Source organism: Sturnus vulgaris, chromosome 1 (assembly GCF_052056855.1).
Source record: "Sturnus vulgaris isolate bStuVul1 chromosome 1, bStuVul1.hap1, whole genome shotgun sequence".
NCBI classification, from domain to species: Eukaryota; Metazoa; Chordata; class Aves; order Passeriformes; family Sturnidae; genus Sturnus; species Sturnus vulgaris.
The window spans coordinates 138,033,934-138,055,309 of NC_142243.1; the positions used below are offsets into that span (position 1 = coordinate 138,033,934).

The window sequence follows — 21,376 nt, forward strand, 5'->3', positions numbered from 1 at the left end:
CATAGTTGAGAAAGCTTATTTGATGATTCCTTTTTGGTGGTTTTAAACGCACGTGGTTCAGGCCTCTTGGTAAAAAAAGAAGATGAGAAAAAAAGAGCTTTACTGGTTTCTTCTTTCACATTTTTCAGGAGACTGTTGGAATGGAACCTTTCAATTCCACTCTTTCATCTTCTCTCTTGTGATGTTAGGGTATGCTCAGTAAAATCAGCTCTAGCTCTTCTCTGTTATTATAAACCCTTTCCCCACCATCCAACCAGACGTTCTAGCAGTTAAGGAGGTTCAAACCTGTTCAGTGATTTGTCCAGGTAACACCACTGTTGTGTCACTTCATCCTTGTATTCAAATAATCAAAAAATATCCTGTATACCTGTATTAAATATTGTGTATTATACAGTATACCTGTATTTCTGTATTCCAGAAAAGGAATAAGGCTCAAACAAGAGGGGATCTATAAGTGACTTTTTAAGAGAGAACACAGCACTCTTCACATAGCCATGAAAGGGGATAGGTTCTATGTAGAATAAAACCCACAGGTGATCTTTTTCAAATAAATTTCACACCTGAATCTTATTTCCTTTTTTAGACAATGTGAGACTAAATCTTGAGACTTTTCAATATCACTATACATTATCTGAGTAACCTCCCACCAAAATGGTACATCCAAATTACAGCACAGAAATTGGACAGCTTATTGAAATGCAATGCTATTAACTCTTCCTGCATGTGCATCAGTCACACCAAACAGCGTGACCTGAGACTACCATTATATGCTTTAATTTGGAAGTATCATGCTGAGCTCCATCTTTCACTACATTTCTACCCAGGCTTCTGATAAAACAATCTAATCAGCTAAAACAAGATTATATGGTAACAGTAGATGCATAGCATGAACATCTTATCCCTAAAGAATTTCCCTTTTAAACTAATTTTGTTTCTCTCATTAATCTCATTGAAGATTGTTCTGCAATAAAGAAAGGATGTAATCTGCCACTGAATAATTGTTTCAGACTCTTCAATCGCCATATCTTCCTTTTTAAAAGGCATTCCCCTTGTGTTTCTTCTGGCTACTTAAATAAGAGACGAGCTGGGAGAAAACAGGTTTTGTATATTTTTTCAGAAGCCTTTAAAAAAATGCAATAAAGAGAATTCAAGTATTTTCACACATGCTCAGCCCTGGTTTTTGAGATTTTAATTTCCAAGTTTAAGGCTCCTCCCAGTCATGTTTTGATCCTGTCAGTAATTTCTCAGACAGCAAAAATCTGCTTCTTTGCATTTATCTGTACCTCCTGGCAATGAGACAAGCCTCAAACTGTAGACTTTCAGTTGCCTGACTATTGAATGAAATCTGAGCCCTAAACTGTGAAAAAGGCAGAGCAAAATAGAATTTATTTAGACCAAAATGCTAAGAGGTCATTTGTTTAAAATAGATAAGATGAGAAATACTTAATGCCACAGCTGAATGTTCTGTACACTCACCACTCTTTCTGAGTAGATGGGAACCCTTCCCCACCTCTCAGAAGAGTGTCCTGAGCAGCAGAGACAGTCTGGTGCTCTGTAATAAGACTCCTTTGGAAGACTATTTTGTTTGCAAACGGTAAATTAAATATGTTGAAGACAGCAAGTAGAAGTGAGTTTTGCTTCCAGCCTGCTGATAAGAAAATTTATGCAGAAAGGAGAGAAACTTGTGTTGTGTACTTTTCTCCAGTACATATTTAATCTGAAATACTTGAAGATTCCTTAGCTGCAAGTACACCTTCCCAGCTGAATACCATCATTAGAGCAGCAAGTGACATTCACATCTTCACTGAATTGTCCATTGAGCCGTTGATTTTTTCATGCAAAATGAAACGCTTCTGCAAAAGAGACAAACATAGCACTTCACCTTAGACTACCCAGGAGTCTGATTGCTGGATATCCTACAGGGAAGTGGGAGACAGGGATTTAAGATCTGTCAGGCAGAGGAGGCAATTAGATCATACATTTTTGAGTGAACGCTCAAACTGCTTGAAAACGACTTGAGAGATGACAATACTTCTTTCTCTTCTAGCTGTATTCTTGTGTAAACCTAAGCTGTTCAGGTTTCAAATTGTTTCTTCACCCAAATAAAAGAAACAGGCTGTGTCTGTGAATCCTGGGAGGATTTGTGTAAGAGAAACTCATCACTGCAGTGGCTGAAAAAACATTTCTATTAATTTCCAGAACAGATCTGTAGGTATAAGGACCCCTACTATCAAAACTTTTGATAATGAGGGAGTTTGGCCATGACCAGAATTTGGCAGTAGCATAGTCAAAATTATTAAGAACAAGATTTTTACAAGCTTTTATCACAAACCTGCCTTCATTTTGCTGCACTCCAAACTCTAAACTTAGAAACAAAGTAAGAAAATGCTGTTTATTCCTATATGGTTATTGTTGTCAGGAAAATTAATCCACAAACACCAGAGGTTTATGTCCAAAAAGGAGACAGAGGAGTCCTTTTTGCTTTATTCGAATAAAGGGAGAGGCCATGAGACATTCCCCTGGGATCTCTCAAATTTTTGGAGGACGCAGCCTCCTTTTTATCCTATTTTCCCGGCCGCATTTCCCTCTCTCTTTCCCCATTGGCTGAGGTACTTGAGAGGCACAGACTTCCCGGAACGCCTGATACCTGAAATTCCCCTCTAATGTATAACCCTTCCTTTTAATTTTTAATTCTTATAGAATTCATAGTTTTCCCCCCGTTGCTTCTTTCATCTTTCGATATCCAATTTCATTTATCAGCAGCCCTACAGTTTGTTTGTAAAGGCAAGTATCTCTTTCCATTCATCAATTAGTGGAATCCATCCCATTGTTTCTTTTATCTCTCAATGCTAGCCTTATCTATAGGCTGATCCACAACTCATTTGTAAAGACAAATTCAACATTCCTCTCATTGTGAAGTACTGAAATACTTCACAGTAATGAAATTCCATAATGATTATCATAAATAAAAATTTCTAAAACAACTTCCTTTAGATAGCATGTCCTATTTAGTGCAGGGCACACTTGGTGCTTGTTTTTTTTATGATAGTTCAGAACCATCCCTTATTGAGAGCCTTAAGTTTATTATGAGGTTTTTTTCAATACATTTGTATTGACACCCTATAAATCTTTGACTTAATTGTTCTTTATGGAGCAAGTTCTAAAAGCTGTAGAATTCAATATAACTGTCAATATATCTGTTTTAAAGTTCAACCACACATATTACTAACCATCTGAAATGTTTCTATAAGTTTATCACTTTTGAGTGTAATACCAAACATTTAAATCTCTATTCAGCAGTGTGCAGTTTGAAAGGCTGTTGAGAATGACATTGAGAACAATATTTTCAGAGGTTTAGAAAACCATATATTGTGTTAGCCTGTTCTGTGTTTTAAGAAAGATAAATCTTCCTCTTGCCTTCTGTTAGTGGTTGAAGGGATCAGGCAATGGGCCATAAATCCTTTGTGCTTCAGCTACCAAACCACCTCCCCAGTCTCTTACCAACAAGTCATTCTGCTTCTGTGCTGCAATTATGTTAAAGGCCTGAGTGCAGCACAGGAAGGGTGAAACAAATTTATGTGGCCATAATCTTTGTTCCCACCATTGAGAGTGTGCTGAATCCCGCAATTTTAAAATAATTTATTAGTTTCACTGTAGAAAGTACCTCAGCCTTATCTAGCAAAAAAAAATTCCAGACTAGGAAAGTGCAGAGGTACATCAAAGGTAACCCTCAAAATAAATATACCCTTTCTGTGACATATCCTCTTTGTCTTCACTCCATCATATGTTTGTCTGATTCCTGTACTAGAATGGTATCTACTGACTGCACTGTATTCAAACTCACTCAGTGAACAGATTCACTATACTCATAAATTAGTCACTGGGAAATGTTGTCTTGAAGCGTATATGTCTTTAAAATACACCAGGCTCCTGTCAGTAATCTGATAAACTGTCATTGATTATATTCAGCAGAATATGTTATTTTAGACAATATGATCACATAGTCCTTGTGAAAGCCATCATCTTTCTTTCCTGAAACAGTGGGGAGTATGACATGGAACCATAAGGAATATCTGATTTATTCTCTGGTTCTCTGAAAATCTTGAGTAGTGATTTTTATCTTCAGGTGAGTGATAGAGTTGGGGATTAACTTTGGATGTTAATTCTATTTTACCTATTGTCCATGCGCAAGAAATCTTTATTTTACCTATTGTCCCAGGAATTCAAAATTACATAAAGAGGTGTTAAAATCATATTTCTGCTGCAGGAATGAAAGTCTAGGTGCCCTTGTGTTTCTTCACAGTTTGTTTTGTAAATGAAATGTATTCAGTTGCAGCCTTGCTCTGTCCGTTCCTCTGTGTCTGTGCTTTTTGAAAACTTCCAAGGCAGGAAAATAGCACTAGTCTAAGAAAGGTGATTTTTATGACATAGCCAAGTAGAATGACTAAGGAGAAAAAAAAATGGCTATAGTACCACTCCAAATTTTACCAAATGTCTGAGAATGCAGAAATGAGAGCATAGTTACAAATTCTGCATATGATAGCAAATGCTTCATTCAGATCTCATTCTTTAACTCACAGGAGACAGAAATCCATAGGAAATCAGACTTTGGATTTTTCTTCAGGACTGTTTGCTTGGATTACTTTGAAATTTTAAGAAAGTCTTTCAAAAAAGCCCAGGAACTTTAGATACTTAGAGAAAGTTGGGAAATAAAAATGGCAAGAAAGTACTAATTTCCATTTTAATTTTGTATAGAAACTATAATTAATATTAAGCCTCTACTCATTGTGGTCTTCATTGTTATCTACACACAGAATTCAGGGCGTGTTGGGATCTGAAGATGTGGGGTTAGATAATCTCTGTCACAATGAGCTGTTTTAAAGACATTGGACATCCATTCATGTAGTGTTTATTATCTGAATTTGAACAGTCCTGGAGAAAAAGCACTCTGGAATCACCAATATATGTTAACTGAGCATTTTAAGATTTTTTTTTTAAATTTTGCATTTTGCTGTCAGGGGAAAAAAAATTACAGTTTCAGGGAACATTTATAAGTTGGTTTAAATACAGAAAATGTTAAAAGAAATACCCTGAGCTTTCAACCCTAAAGCATATCTAACAAAATCATAGGCTATAATTAATTATATAATTATTTGAAGAAATATTCTAAGGAAATATCTCCTCATCATTCATCACATCAATAAAAAAAGGAGTAAATTTGGCAGGTAGGTATTCATACAGCTATGCATCTGTACTTACACTGCCATACTCTATATATCTCTTGATAGCTCCTTTAAGGACCCAGCTAAAGTGTAGGAGAGTCCCCCACAGCTAACTACATTCACCCATTGTTTCTATACACTTGGGGAATTGTGATCTGGTCAAACAAACACTGCCAGCTCTGCCTCTTTGGCAGACATGGCAACTGTCATACTCAAGTGACAATCTTCGAATTTTCACTTCAAAGGAAAAATCAGGAAAGCTCTTACCTGGCTCTTTCCATTAAAGATCTTTCTATGCTTACAGCCTTTTGCTTCACCTGTGTTTGATTCCCAAGCCATGGGCAACAAACCAGCCCTGTCTCAAAATACTTTTTTTTCTGTGGGATTTTTAGCTCAAAGAGAGCAGCTTTTGGCTGCAGCATGCTTGCATCCAGATGGCTTGGGACCTACATGGGTAAAGGGCAGATCTGTACAAGTCCTGGGCAAGGAATTATTTCTTGAATAAATAGACCCTTGTGTAAGATTGATGAAGGAGAAAAAAACCCCAAAAATAATGTAAATATTGTGTTAGCACAGTGTATTTTTGCTTTGGTAAGAAAACACTGAGATTATTCCATGTTTTAACTAGCTCGTTCTAGAAGAGAGTTCACCATTCTAGAAAAGAGTTCATGGTACTCCACAGAATTACATTTTCATTTACTGTGAGGAATACAGATCCTTCCTGATGCCCCTTCCTGCAGCTTCTTACTGGTTTGCTTAAGTGGTTCCCCTCATTTGTGAATGTCATCTTCAGGCTGAGAACTCTTCCAGTGGGGAATTCTCTACGGGAAATATGAGCACCTAACATAGGGCTGTGAATTCTGGTGGACGTCTTAAGACTGATAGTGTATGTCAATCACAATAGGAATGTCACACACACACATTGAAATAGGCCTCAGAGCACACAGAGAACACAGAGGAAGTCACAAAAGGAATTTGGATTCAAATCACCAAGATGACCCAAAATTCTGGCACTGTCTTTTTGGCCTTTTTGGTTGTGTTTGTTTTTTGTTTGTTTGGGTTTTCTTTGGTTTTTTGTTTGTTTTTGGTTTTTTGGGTTTTTGGTGCTTTTTTTTTTGTTTGGTTGGTTGTTTGGGGTTTTTTTTTGGTGGGTTTGTTTTGTTTTTTGGTGGGTTTTTTACTGTCAATCAGTATATTCTGATCCATCTGATCAAGGCATTGTATCACTGATGTCTAGTGTCCCTCAATCTGACTAGTTTTAGTTTAAAACCACTTCCAAAATCTTTGGCCACCCAGTGGGATTGTCAGGGTCCAGCTCTCACATGCATTAATTAAATAGAAAACAGGAATAGACCATGACAGCATATTCAGCTGGGGTACTTTCTGATGAAGGCTGATGAGGATTTCACTTCAGTAAAGAGAACTGTACTCAATCATAATAGAATTTAAGTTTTGATTTGTAAATAGTTAGGATAGTAAATAAACTACTTGCACGGAACAGAAAAAGAATACTCACTTGTTTCTATGCATGTGCTATTTTCAACCCCTTTTCAGAGTTCACAGGTTCTTTTGAGTGTATGTGTCCTTTCATTTTCTTCACAAAGGAGCAAAAAACCCAAACCAACAAATATACCCAGAAGCAGAAAAATATAACCCTAATGAGAGTTAGAGCCTTAAGATGAAAATGTGCAGATATTCCAGCATGCTTTATAATAAGGAAATTTCTAGTTTACAATATTAGTATCATATATAAAATTTTAATCAAAAATTTATTTGGTTCACAATCTCTTCCCCATGTTGACCAGTCTCTCAGGAACTTCAGTAAAGCAATTTTTGACCAGGGCTGCCTAGAGGTCAGAAACAGAGGAAAGACCTCTCCATTCATTGATTTCCAACCTTGGCTTTATAGGCAGAGAGGTTGCACAATCCTATCCATGAAGTCTCTGGAATCTTATTTTTTTTTCAGACAAGGATCCTCTTCTCTTTTTATCATTCATATATATATATATATATATATATATATATATATATATATATATGTATTTACATATACATATATAGCTAATTTTTAATAATTTACTCCTGTACTAACATTTGCCATCAGAGGAAGAAGTTGTTCTGATACCATTTAGACTTTGTCTTTTTTTTCTATGTTCTCTGTATTCTTCACACATATATTTGGAGCTCTGCAGCCTATTGTATTAGTAGCTAGTTTTCCCAGTAATTTTCCATGGCCTTTCCCTAAGCAGAATGACAAAAATTCCAGAGCTCCAAGCCCCAGGAGGTACAAGGCTCTATGCTCTCTTGGTTCTTCTGGGAACCAAGGCTGAGAACAACTCTTCGAGATACATTCTCCTGGACAAAATAGAACTAGAGCTGAGGGGGAGCTCCAGAGAAGGGGCTTGACCTGGGGGGGAATTGCATCACCACTTGTCCTCCTAATTGGTGCTTTTTATCAATTATGATAATTCCCTAAAACCTATAAATGTGTACTCATCCCTTTAGGAGTGGGCTTTTGTGGACATCTTTCCATAACTCCCTCTGAAGGCCCTCAAATAAAGATCCCCTTTTACATTACCTCATTACTAAAATTATCTCGAGTTTCATTTCCATGTTGGGAAAAAGGCAACAGTTCTTCCTCTTGTCAATAACTATTCCTCTTTTATATTTAGGGAAATCAAAATCTCTCCTCCCAGCCTCTGCTTTACAAAGCTAAATGAGCTAAACTGTTCTTCCTTTTCTCTTCCAGTGAACATTCCATGTCCCTGGTAAAACTGCAATACTTGTTCCACTTTGCATCACTAATTATTATCAAAGAGTGAGTTGGTTATATTTATGAATTTAGGTGAGGACATGCAAAAATCAGAAACAGAGAAGATCTGTTAGATCTATATTTGCATCACTTTACAGATTTTTGCCCCCTGGGATGTTTCCTACTATGACTTTTCTGAAATATCTCCAAACATGATCATTCTTCAATTAAAAGCTCAATCAAAATATAAAAATCAGAATTAAACTTATAATCAGGAGGTAATCCCCCATGACCATCAATTTACAGATAAAAATTATGTTTTGCTTCTGGAACTCACAAGTGAGCAAGGATTGAAGACAAACCTGAATAGAATTGATGTTTTCTAATTTTTTTTTTAATTTTGTATATATTAAACTTTACTTTGCCTGAAAGTGCAGAAGTTATACTTCAGGCTCTTGTGCAGAAACCTTATTTGAGTAAAAAATAAATAATATATAATGTTTTAGGATATAGAAGAACAATAGTAACACAGGTATTTATTTTATGAAGCCCCACAAATTTTCTATCAGCCCCCTTTTTGGAATTTACAACAATGTAATTGATAACTATATATCATACATTATACAATCAAAAATGTAATTAAAGAGATTTCTGTCCTAAGAAATATAAGGAATATGCCTTTTAAAATGCAAGCTTAGTGGTACAACAATCAGGTAGCTAGAGTTCTGTGTATTGAAAGAAGTTTGAGAGATGTACTTGTTTGACAAAGGATCTAAATGCAAATGAGCACCAAGATCAAACCGCTATTAAAATAATTTCCATCTAGGCAATGTAGCAGAAATAGTGGTTAAAAGCACAGCTAAAAATAACTACTGTGACTCAGAATCTTTGAAAATCCACAATCAAAACAGCCAGTAATGTGCACCTGTGACCCTTTTACTTGTTTTTGCAAATGCTTTATCTTCATTTCTAAAACTATTTGCAAAGCAGGACCTGAAAGCAGAAGATGCCAGAAGCGTCCAGCCTGCTGAGAAACAGCAGGTTTTTGCTGTAACAGAAACACCATCAGAGCCCCTGTTTGCATTGGCTTAAATACTACTTTAAAATATGCTATGGGTTGTTTGCTGCCATTTACCTCTGAATCATTCAGCAAAGAAAAGTTAATGGTGACCAGAAATTCACAGTGGCAGCAAAAGGTGGTATGGCCATTCAGGTCTTAAGTAAGAGAAAATTTATGGTATTTTATTTAAAAAAAAGTTATGGAATTAAAACCTTTAAAAATTGGGTTCAATAGGGGAAATACCTCTGTATTTTTCCACCTTTCTCTCCAACATGGAATTGAAAAATTCAGAAATATTTCACTTACATAACTTTGAATAATTTTGTTCTTATTTTGAAATGAAATAAAAAAAATCCATGCATATTTTAAAGGATAGGTAAACAGTTTCTGTAATGTCAAGATCAAATTGTGGAGCAGATATGTTTTTCTTCTTTTTATTTCATATAAAAGGAAACACTAGATTTTTTTTCCTAAAAAATCCCCATTTTCCCCTTTTTAAAAATTTTTAATTTGGTATGTTCTTATGTAATTTCTATCAAAATAATGAAAATTTTAATTTTTACTTAAGCTAGTTCAGGATTTTTATGGTAGCTGGAGAATTTGGGTGTCTATTTATTTGTTTTTCTAGTCTAACTTCAAACAAAGCTGGAGTTGAAGAAGAAATTTTCAGCAGCTGGGATATGTTTGCATTGTCTGAGAGGAGCTATGTCAGTTCTGCAATCCAATCATTCCTTGTTTTGCCTCCAGCCAGAAGTGCATCGACCTAGTGATGCTGCCTTCACCAGACAAGCATGGCTTGGTCTTCCTGATCCTAAAATACCTATTTGATTTTCAGTAGCATCAACTGTAAAACTTTCTTTGCCTTGATATTTTGTCAACAAACTCCCAAGGACACTGTGACAGATAGCAGTTGGAGTTAATGCTTCATTCTAGGTAGTTTTTCTTAAAGTTTACACAAAACATGCAAAAGAAATTTGGCTGGTTATGCCCAAGGTGAAATCACCAAATGTCGAGACAGTTTTTTCACAGCAATTCCATCAGTGAATGGAATGGGCACATGTAAGAGGCACATTCACTCAGGTAGCCAGAGTCCTTCATCTGCATTTATATCTCAGCAAACTCTACAATGCATGAATATTTCATGGTCTTTTCTGTGCCTTCCTTGCCATATAACATCCTCCATGCTCCTTAACATTGCTTTTCTGGATGCCAACCCTGCATGATGCCTGAATACAAATATTGAAATGCCACTTCAAGTACATACCCGGACCAGCTATTTTTGGGAAGCCTATATGTCATTATATAACAGCACATATGCTATAGATCTAGATTTTGGTTTAGCTAAAATAATTTTCTCCAGTGGCTTGAATTTAAATTTTGCATTTATCCTTAAACAAGCTCAGAAGTAGTTTACCTTTTGGCTTACTGCAACTCTGTATTTTTCTGCCAGAGTTAGAATATCAGGGATGACATATAGTATTTAAGAAAAGAGATGTTACATTTATTTTTCAATTGGTTCTAGTTTGCATAGTTTGTTGAGATTTATTTTAAATGGTGGCACCAGTTTTCTAGGTGGTTAAAAGCCATACTTTCCAGAGCTGATTCAAAATTCATAAGGCTTTATGAAACATTGTCATGTCTCTCTTTTTTAAGCATATAACTAATTCTCCTTAGAACAGTATCCATGAGATATTGCTATTTTCAGCATGTTTTATCTTTTAGTAAAGGCTACTTAAAACCTTATTTTTAAATTTTGGTTTAGTTGCTTTTTGTTGTTGGGGTTTTTTTGTCTTTTTTTTATTAATGGGTTTTGCTTTAGAAATCCACATGGAAATTGCATGGAAGGGAAGTTTTTAATTAGTTCCAAAGCTGCTTTTTTTCCCCCATGGTATATATTCCTGTTGGTTATTAGAGGCCCCCCCTTTTAAAGATGATCATTGCTGTTAGCTTTTACAATAGTGGGATATATGATTTCTGTGAAATCATAGATGATATCAGCATATTTCTAGTCTTTGTACTGATTTACAGAAGACAACCAATGGCACATTCATGCTGGTGCATGCCACTGGCCAGGCTCTGCTGACTACCAGGGTCTCATCTTCCTTTGTAAACAACCATATGGCTTGTTAGAGATTACCAAGGGAAAGCATGAGACCATATTAGATTGAATATTGATCTCAAAGTAGTATGCTGCACTTCTCTCTTTGGTTTTTAATAGCAGCACTAATAGCACACTGCTTTTATTGCTGCACTCTGAGAGACAGAGGCTTCCAGCAGCTTCCTGGTGCAGAGTACTCTAAACATGCACTTCTTCCCACACTAAAAATCTCATATTCTGTATTTATTTTGGGTCTGCCGTACAATAATTAAATAACAGAAAAGCTATGATTTTCTATTTCATGGGGTCTCAGCTTGAATAACATTGAAGGAAGGCTTGAACTGGTCTATGATTAATTTTATTAGTAAAGAGAACTAAGAAAACCTTTCTGAAGCATTTACTACATTTCCATAGTAATATAACCCTGTGACTGTTTTTATAACACATTCAATTATTGGTGTCTTTGAAAACAAAGCAAATTAATCTAATGTATACAAATTTGCGTAATGTGTGAAAGTAATGCAAGAACTGAAAAAGTTTCCTATACACTACTGAGAACAGCTCACAAAAAAGCTTACAGTAAAATGTTCACTTTCAAGACCTCAACTGCCTGGCAGAACTTTCAGTTAAAGAAATTAAGCATATATATTTAAATTCAATGTCTAAGGGAAAAAAACCTTCAAAGCCCACAAAGGGCAGTAAAAAATAGACAACTTCATATTGATTGGGAGAAAAATACTGATTACAATAAAGAAAATGTCTGAGACTATGATTGTCAACAAATTTTAAATGTTGGAAATGCCGAACTTACTCTGAGTGAAAACACATTCCATATTCTTCCTATATTATCATATAAGGCTATTTTCCTTTCACTTTAATGAGGAATTAATATGAAATTTGTTGTTTGAAATCCAGCTACATTTTGAGTTCTTTCTTCTATTTCTTACATGCAAAACCTTTTTGCAATAAAGAATGCCCAAACACTGGGCAACATTTGCATTGGTGTCAGTGCATGTTCTCTGTAGCAATAGCAGGATGAACCTTTACAGCTGTACTCTTATCAAACTCCCCTGTCAGGAGGCTGTAGAGAATCTATGGGTTGTCACTGTTTTCCTCTCATGGACCAAAAACTGCTGCTCTGAGCTGTTAGCAACAAAAATGGATGTTTAATATGGTCAAGGAAGTAGAAAACATACCATAAAGATAATGAATTATAGAAGAATATATTTCTAAGGGTTTCAAACCACTCAAGTCCACTGGCCACTATGGTAGCAAAACCCCTTGTGTGCTAAATGGAAGGTACAGTCATTTATAGCAACCACCAATTATCAGGAACTGTGGGCTATGGTTAGATCATTCTATAGAAATCTTCTAAACAGCTCCTGCAAGATATCTATGTATTCAGGACTTATATGGGAGATAGGATTTTGGCCATTGTGAATTCCAGTTCAGGGAAAGCTATTTATACCAAGCCTCCAAAGGCTTAATGCTTAATGAATATTAATAGTGGAAGTGGGAATTTTTATATAACATCTTGATTTACCAAATGTAAAGAAAGTTTTTGCTGCACAATGCTTAAATTCCAAAAACAGCATCACACCATCAGCTACCTCCAGAATTAACAGAGATCGCACTCGTGGTTGAAAGCATGGATATGATCCATCCTAAGAGTCACACATAATTTGAATTTATCTGAATTTATCATAGGTACTATCTAGCCCAGCATACTGTCCCAGCAATAACAAGAAATACTGTTAGACTACAGTGTATAAGATTGAATTTTGAAGTCTGTTCCCCTAGTATTGTCTTAGAATTCACAGGCCTTGGATTCCAGGTACCAAAGGCACTCCCTGGCCTTTCACACAGATGTTGCCTATGGGTTTTGCTGATCCTTTTTTGCTGGTCTGCCTACAGAACTTCTTGGGGTTATACTTTCCAGAAGACCACTGTCCACTATGTCCAGGTGAAGGGATGAAAGTACTTCCTTTCATCTGTTTTTACACTTGCAGTAGTTTCACTGAGTTTACGCAGTACTGTGGGATTTGGTGAAAAAATAATTCTCATCCACTTTTTTCCATATATAATGCTTTCACAATTTTGTAAATCCCAGCCACAAGGCCCTTCATGCTTCTCTTCACATGGAAGAATCCCAGCCACTTCACTCTCCCCTCATGAGGTAGTAGCCTGCTTACAACAGTTGCCTTTCTCTGTATCTTTTCCAGCTCTGTCCTTCATGGTCACAGATGCAGCCCAGCCCCTGCTTCCAAGGATGCCTAACCCTTCATTGGCTTTTTTGACCACTGCTACACATCGAACTGGGAACTACAGAGAGTAATCAACAACGACTCCAAGAGATTACTGAGTTGTAGCTAAAAATTCTGAGCTCAGTGAAGACTATTTAGACTATTTCCTCTAAGCCTTGTGATTCTTTCTCTTTCCCCTTCACTCCAGGGACTCCATGCAATAGTCTCAGTTATTCCTTATGGAAATAACTATAACTATTTCTCAATCCCTATGTCTTATTTTCCTGTCCTAAAAAAACATTCTTTGTTTTCTGTTCTCATTCCCTCCGAAACCAGTCTCCACAGCAGGGAGATTTTTGTGCCCCACATTCATGTGCTTTATTACCTATACCACCATTGCTATCCCCAACGTGTAATTTCCATACTTTCAGCTTGTTGGGAGCTGGTCCCCTTTCCAATCCAAATGCACCATGAAGCATCAGTCATCTGGTTTTATATTGTGCTTCTTAACTGTAATCCAAAATCTCTTGCCTTGAGCACAATTTTGCATAGATTAATCACACAATCTTTCCTGTTACTCTGAAGAACATTTGGACCACAGACTGATTCTCTCTGTGCATGTCTCTCATGTGATGCTACATCCTGGTCTACATCAAAAGCAGCATGGCCAGCAGATCAAGGGAGCTGATTGTGCCTCTCTACTCCACTCTGGTGAGAGCAGCACCTGGAGTACTGCATCCATTTCTAGAGATCCCCAACATAAGGAGTATATGGATGCCTTGGAGTGAATCCAGAGAAGTGCTACAAAGGGGATTCAGAGGGCTGGAGTACTTCTCTGAAGACAGGCTGAAAGAGTTGAGGTTGTTCAGCCTGGAGAAGAAAAAGCTCTAGAGAGAACTTAGAGCAACCTGCCAGTACCTAAAAAAGGGCCTGCAAGAGTGTTGGAGAGGGTCTTCACAAGGACAGGTAGTGGTAGGACAAGAGGTAATAGCTTTAAAATGAAAGAGAGTGGGGTTTAGATTAGATATTAGAAAGAAATTTTTCACTCTGAGAGTGGTGAGGCACTGGAACAAGCTGCCCAGAGGAGCTGTGTGCATGGAAGCACTTTCTTATCTCTGGAAGTGTTGGAGAGGCCAAGCTGGATGGAACTTTCAGCAACCTGGTGTAGTAGATGTCCCTGCCCATGGCAGCTGGATTGAACTGGATGACCTTTTAGGTGCTTTCCAATTTATACCATTCTAGGATTCTATTATCGGTCTATGATACTCAAATATGCAAGTTCTATCCCTTGAAAATAAACTTTGTCCTATAAGCAAAGAAAAAAAAAAAAAGTAACATTCTGTCTACCACACAGGAAGCCTGGGTACTCCACTATATGGAAAAATTCTCCAGGACAGTGAGCTCGAAAGGTAAGGATGCTAAAATGTACCTTTGATTTACACAAGGATACAGTATATCTGAATATTGCTGTCAAGGAGAAGGGTGAAAATAACAATGAGAGGAGACAGCTAGGAGGGCTGGGGTAAAAGTCTGAGAGCCAGAAGCAATCAGTGGTATGTCAGAGCCTCAGCTCATCAGCAATATGGAATTATATGAGATACATTTGAAAAAGAAAGATTTCACCAGAGCCTCCTCAAGCAATATGAAGAGAGATTGATAAAGCATGGAGTGCAAAGTTGCACATTTTCTGTGCCTGTCTGATGGGACACAGCAGCACAGCAGATATTTAAATTTTTGCTGTTTTGTAGGTACAAGATGAAGCTCTATGGATATTTCTGCTGAGCAAAACTTGAAGAAGAAAGGAACAGCTTTCAATACTCAGATGGATGTCTACCTCTAAATATAGCTCACTGGCTGGTACAGCAGATGCAGCCACCACTTACTTGCTAATGTCCAATTTGGTAATCTGCGTCTGGGTGATTATGGTCTTTTGAATGCTGGAAATTGCTATCTTAGGCTATGTATATGTATATGTATATGTATATGTATATGTATATGTATATGTGTATGTGTATATGTATACATATATAAAATTTAATGCAATTTATGACACTGTCGTTTGGATGAGGAAATCCATATATGTTTGTCTCTTGTCAAAAGCATCTGTATTTGACAAGTTCTAAAGAGATTCCTCATAAACAAAAAAAAATGTGGAAATTATAGTATAATTACCCATATAGGGTAGATATGAGGAGAATGATAATGCAGAGTGCAGCAAAAACCCATGTTTTCTTTGCCATTATTTTAACATTTGTTCTCATGATGAAGAGTGTTCTGAACTCCCTAGACAGTAAGAATCCCCAGTTAGAAGCTATTCTCCTGAGACTCAGGACATCATTCAGTCTCCTGATTTACCCCGAGCTGTATGATGGTAAAGGTGCAAACTGTTCTAGGAAATTCTCCAGAGGCTGCCTACTGCTCCTGCAGAGATCCAGCTGCAGACAGAAATACATTATCCCACTGTTATCCCAAATCCGAGTCTGCATTCAGAAGACTGCCTTTTCTCTTCCCCCTGCAGTCTATCTCAAGATCAATAGCTCCAGTTGAAAGAATTACATAATTTCTCCTCCTCATACTGTACAGTTATGCCTCCTGCATACCTTACAACTTTTTGTAATACACAGTGTAATGGTGGCTGTTGGACACAGACTAGTGTATCTCATGCCTTAGGAGATCAGAGAATGAGGACAATGAGGAGAATTAGTGAACATGTGTAGTAGGCTGACCCTGGCTGGATGCCAGGCACACACTAAAGCTGCTGTCTCTCATACCCCCCACAGCTAGACAAGAGACAGGAAATAAATATAAAAAAGGATTCATGAGTTGAGATAAGGACTAGGAGAGATCACTCATCAAATACCATCATGGGGAGAACAGGCTCGAGTTGGAGACATTAATTGAATTTATTGCTAACAAAATCAGAGCAGGATAATGAGAAGTAAAATAAAACTTTGAAAACATCTTCCCCTCACCCTTTCCTCCTTGCCAGATCTACCTCATCCCCCAGTAGCTCAAGGAAGCAGGGAATGGGGGTTATAATCAGTTCACCACCTGAGGCTTCTCCTGCTGCTCAGGGAAAGGAATCCTTTTCCCCTGCTGCATCATGGGGTCCCTCTCATGGAGACAGCTCTCCATGAACTTCCCCAATCTGATTCCATCTCACGAGAAACAGCTCTCTGTGAACTGCTGCAAGGTGAGTCCATCCCACGGACAACAGTCCCCCAAAACTGCTGCAGTGTTCCAGGGGGTGCAGTCCTCCAAGGACAGACTGCTCCAGCCTGGCACCAGGGCCCCCTCTCTCCACGGGCCTCCCACAGGGTCACTGCCTCCTCCAGGCATCCACAGCTGCAGCATGGGTCTCCTCCACAGCTGCAGGTGGATCTCTGCATCCCTGTGGACCTCCATGGGCTGCAGGGGCAGAGCTGCCTCACCGTGGTCTGCAGTGGAATCTCAGCTTCGGTGCCTGGAGCAGCTCCTTTCTCTCCTTCTTCACTGACCTTGGTCTCAAGAGTTGTTCCTCTCACATATTCTCACTCTGCTCTTCTCTGGCTACAATTGCAACTGCCAATATATCTGTTAAATTTCTTCCTAAATCTGTTATCACAGAGGCATTAGCAGCATTTCTAATTGGCCCAGCCTTGGCCAGTGGCACGTTCATCTTTGGAGCCATCAGGGATTGGCTCAGTTGGACATGGAGGAAACTTCCAGCAGCTTCTGACAGAAGTCACCCCTGTACCTCCCCAGCTTCCTGCACGCCCCCCTCCTCCCATACTTTCCCCCACATGAAAGCTTGGCCTAAAAAACCCAATACAACCTGATTTACTCCCTTTTTAATACTATAATCTTTGTGACGTCATCTTTCGTATTTCAAAGTACTGCTCTAGTTACCTACACAATCTTGTCTAATAATCTATCCCATTGTATGTCAGTCTGGGAGGGAAATTGCTTCCTTGCTCTCACTTTATTTGACAGCACTGACAAGTAACACTTCCTTTCCTGATTATACCCACCTACGTGTAACTGAGGGTTTTTTCTGCAGTAGGTTTTACTCAAGGCTGTTAGAGTTCCGATGAAGATAAACTTCCAGTGATCTCTCATGTCATAAATGAAGGTTTTTGAATGTGGTCTTGAGTGTACATAGTGTTGTACATGATGTCATCAGAATAGCAAATTATTATGATGTAGATGTTTTCTGATTTTTTTTCTTAGAAGTAGTTTAGTACTCTGTGAAGATTTTTTTTTTTTTTTTTTTTTTTTTTTTTTTTTTTTTTTTGTGCAACAGTAATTTTCTGTATCCATAAAAGCTGAATTCACTAATACCTCTGAACTCCTGCTAGGGTAATACAGTTTTAGGCTCTGTAGTCTCTATATAAATCTTAAACATTGTGGTGCTCTTACGTTTATTCTTGTCGGTCTTTTAGGAAAGTAGAGAATGATAAGCCACAGCTTAAAAACACCATCAGAAATTCCCATTCACAAATACTTAGGCGGTTTTTAATTTCAACAGCTCTTAGTTTCAAAACAGAGTAGTGCCAGCGAGAGGTGATCATGTAATTTCTCTTGCCGCATAGATCTTCCAGCCTAGAAAACTATATTTAGGAGGGCTGTTCTTCACGCTCTTCGCCTCGGACCTGTCACATTCTCATCTGACTGCTCCGAGCTTCACGGGAGAGTTCCTGAGTGTTTGTCATTCCCCAAGCCTCGTCCGCACAACCTAACGCCTCCTAGCAGGATGGAGATGTCTCCGGTGAAACACCGCATGAAAACGCCGCTCGGCATCCTCTCCCTCACTATCTAGAGAACTCATTTCTGAAGCTGCTGCTTCACGGGGTGGCCTGGCCCTGAGGTAAATGGCCCGGCCCGAGATACGCTCCTGGCCCCGAGGTAAATGGCCCGGCCGCGAGGTTGGCTCCCGGCCCGGCGCTGGGGTGAAGGGGAGCAGAGCCCGGCGGCGGCCCCGCCAGACGCTCCCGGCTCCCTGCGCACCCCTGCGCGCTTGGGCGGCAGCAGCCGCAGCCGAGCGCCGCAAAGGCGCGGGCAGGACGCGGGCGCGGTGGCGCAGGCACCGCCGGCATCGCCTCGCTCCCAGAGCCGCTCCTCCGCTAGCCCGACGGGCAGGAGCCCCGCGGCAGCGCAGGCCGCGGCCGCAGAGCCCCTCTCCCCTCCGGCTCCGCGGGGAGGCCCGCGGCGGACGGAGGCGCCCCTCGCCCGGGGCTGCGGGCACCGAGGCGGCCGCCGCCCCTTTAAGCTCCAGCTGTTCCTTTCTGCGGCGCCTATTTTTAGCGCGTCCTCTTGGTAGCATCCAGCTCTGCCCCCTCTTTCTCCGCTCCCCCGTCCCCCCCGGTGGTAGGTTCCGCACGGCGGGGGACTGAGCATGTCCGAACGCGCTCGGCAGCGGCCGCCGCGCCGGGGCTGCGCTCGCTCGCAGCGCGGGAAGGAGGGCGCGGGCGCCGCCGCCGCCGCTCGCAAGTAAGTTTGTCCGCGGGCGCGGTGCCGGCGCGGGCGGGCGGGCGAGGGGCAGCCGCCGCCTCTGTGCCGCCTCCGCGCCGCAGGGGCGGCCCGGGGCAGGGGCTCGGGTTCGGGCTTCGGCACCCTCTGCACCTGGGGGCTGGCGCCGGGCGGGACGCGCGGCGGCACCGGCTGCCCTTGCTCGCCCGGGCGCCTCCGTGCGCGCCTCGGCGCGGCCGCAACTTCTCCGCTGCCCGCCCCGGGATCAGCGTTTCGCGGCCTGGCTCGGCTCGGCTCGGCCACGGCGGGTCCGCGCTTCGCGGGTCGGCGGCGGCGGGAGAGCGCATCCCTCGGTGCGTGTGCGGTCCGGGCTCGGTGCGGTCCGGGCTCGGTGCGGTCCGAACGCGGTGCGGTCCGAGCGCGGTCCCCGGCTGCGAGCGGCGCTGAGAGAGGCGGGCGGCTGCGCTGGCCCCGCGGAGAGGGCGCGATACGAAAATACCGGGCGAGTGTCGGCGCAGCCAGCGCACCGTAAGAGTCAGGGAGGTTGCGGTATTCAAAGGAGTTTCTGATTTAACAGATGGTACCGCAGGAAAGAAACAGTTTGCGGAGAGAAACTGTAATGACACAGGGTTTTTGCTCTCCCGTGTGACAATGTATTATGGATGTTCCTTCAATTTAGAAGAGATACAATTTTTTAACTTACTGTCAGTAACCAACAAATACCGAAGTATGCCCCGAGATTTTTGCCTCTGAAAATGGGATTTTATATTAATTTTTAAAATGCTTGTTTTGTTGCTCCGTTCACATGTTTAACGCTATGTGTTCCTAATATTAGGGAATGTAAAGTTTTTCACCTAATGTTGAAAGCGGCATGGTGTAGCTAGTTTCTTTCCCTGTGCTCGAAGCCGAGGAAAGGTTTCAGAAGCTGCTTCCCTATTTAAACGAAGATTCTTGATGTTTGCAAAGTTGTATTAAGATAGTTTTCTAATTAATATCATAATAGGGGAAAGGGACTTTGAGGAGCTTAGTGTGTCACTGGTGAAGGAATTGGACTGAGGGCCAGTAAGATGCTCTTGGACAGTCTGTCTTAATTTTCATTTGGCTATGCCTGTAGGTGTTGTCAGTCTAATGACCCGACTTTTAACACTTTTAAGCCATGCTTATCTTTGCACAATGACTTAGATTTGGAGTAGTACTCATATGTGAATATTCATATAAGCTTAAGTGCCTGTATGTTAAGCCTTATCAGAATTTAGGTGCATTTAAAAGTAGTTACGGACGCAGAAGATGCCGTTCCTACTGTGTATATTCTCGAGTCTGTTAATTACTCAAGACGGGAAGGCTGCTGGGTTCAGTACCCGTGCAACTCTTCAACTTTTCCCTTCTCCCAAATGAAACTCCATCACCTGCGCCCACCAAGGCAGCGCTCCCAGAGAGTAGCAATTGATCCGTGGGTTTCTGAAAGCCAGTTTGTGTGATTCGGCTCTGGTTTGTGCGTGAATAAACTACTGTCCTGTCAGCTTCATTTTTATGAGTATGCAATAATGGAGGAGAATTGAATTCTTGAGTTGATGCTTTTTGCCTGCTGCAAAAGACCACAAGAGAATGTAACAAGAAAGAACAGCCTATGTTGACAGCATAGTGAGAAATAATAGGGAAATTCTTGTGCATGGCAACCTGCCATTTTTCTCATGTGATTAGATTTGATCTGAAATACCAGGTATTTAATAATAAATTTATTTAAAATATGAGAAATCATCAAAGTTGAAATGTTAAAAATGTCTTTCCTAATGTTCTTGGAGTAATAATTCGTTTAATCATTTGGGTTGTATTTTACTGTTAGGATGTTTTAATACTGTTTATTTTAGTTCTAGAGCTCATACATATTAATAGAATTATTTCAGCATCCTTACCAGATAAGGATTCTTTAATAGTCAAAGCATATGCTAATAGAGCATATAAGGATATCCTTAAAATTTATGCAGTGAATTATAATTCCTGTAGCGTCTCAGTTGATTCCTTTTTCCTGTCCAGGTTTGAGCCCAACTAGTGGAGATGACAAAATTATTTGAATAACAGTGGGGTTACATATTAGTTGTTTAGTTAGCAGCTGCAGTGTTTGCACAGCTATGTTTCCCTTTAAGCAGGGAAAAAAAATGTAACTAATCTTCTTTCTCAGTGCATATCTTTCTTTCCCTGAAAACTTTTTTTCTCCACTGTTTGCTTAATCTAAAGAAAATCTTCCATGGGTTTGTTTGTTTGAACAAACTGTGTCATCTTGCATTGTAAGAAATATACATACACCTCCCGGCTTTGGGGGGAATAACAGAACTATGGAAAGAAATGTAAAAATGCTTTTTTTAAAGTTGAATTTTATTTAAAAACTAGACCCCGACTTGGTCCTCGCGCCAACACCCCCCTCCCCCCAAATCCCCAAAGGCTCAAACCCTGATAGTAATGAGATAACATGTTTTTCATAGGAACGTGATAATTATTTAAGGCTGCTAGGAGAAGGCAATAGTCTAGGATTGTCAGCACTAATGATCAGCTGTT

At 40.0% G+C, this 21,376-nt stretch overlaps 1 protein-coding gene and 1 long non-coding RNA gene across 19 annotated transcripts in view; both read left to right on the forward strand.

Annotated features, from left to right (window-relative positions):
* Window positions 1-15,422, forward strand: part of LOC148225550 (uncharacterized) — an 86,097-nt gene extending 70,675 nt beyond the window's left edge. For all 3 annotated transcript variants that reach the window (XR_015808250.1, XR_015808251.1, XR_015808252.1), the window contains 2 exons: window positions 13,355-14,784; window positions 15,124-15,422. This is a non-coding gene — a long non-coding RNA (uncharacterized LOC148225550). The remainder of the gene's footprint in view (window positions 1-13,354; window positions 14,785-15,123) is intronic.
* Window positions 15,423-18,015: 2,593 nt separating this feature from the next.
* OXR1 (oxidation resistance 1) overlaps window positions 18,016-21,376 on the forward strand; it is a 258,863-nt gene continuing 255,502 nt past the window's right edge. For 3 of the 16 annotated variants that reach the window (XM_088178110.1, XM_088178148.1, XM_088178190.1), the window contains exon 1: window positions 18,016-18,259. Coding sequence is in view for 3 of the 16 variants with exons in the window: in XM_088178098.1 (XP_088034224.1) it covers window positions 18,226-18,259 (34 nt within the window). In the remaining 13 variants the exon portion in view is untranslated. Of the gene's footprint in view, window positions 18,260-18,725; window positions 18,845-21,376 lie in introns of those variants that run through there. The other 13 variants (XM_088178098.1, XM_088178134.1, XM_088178188.1 and 10 more) reach the window with 10 other exon arrangements.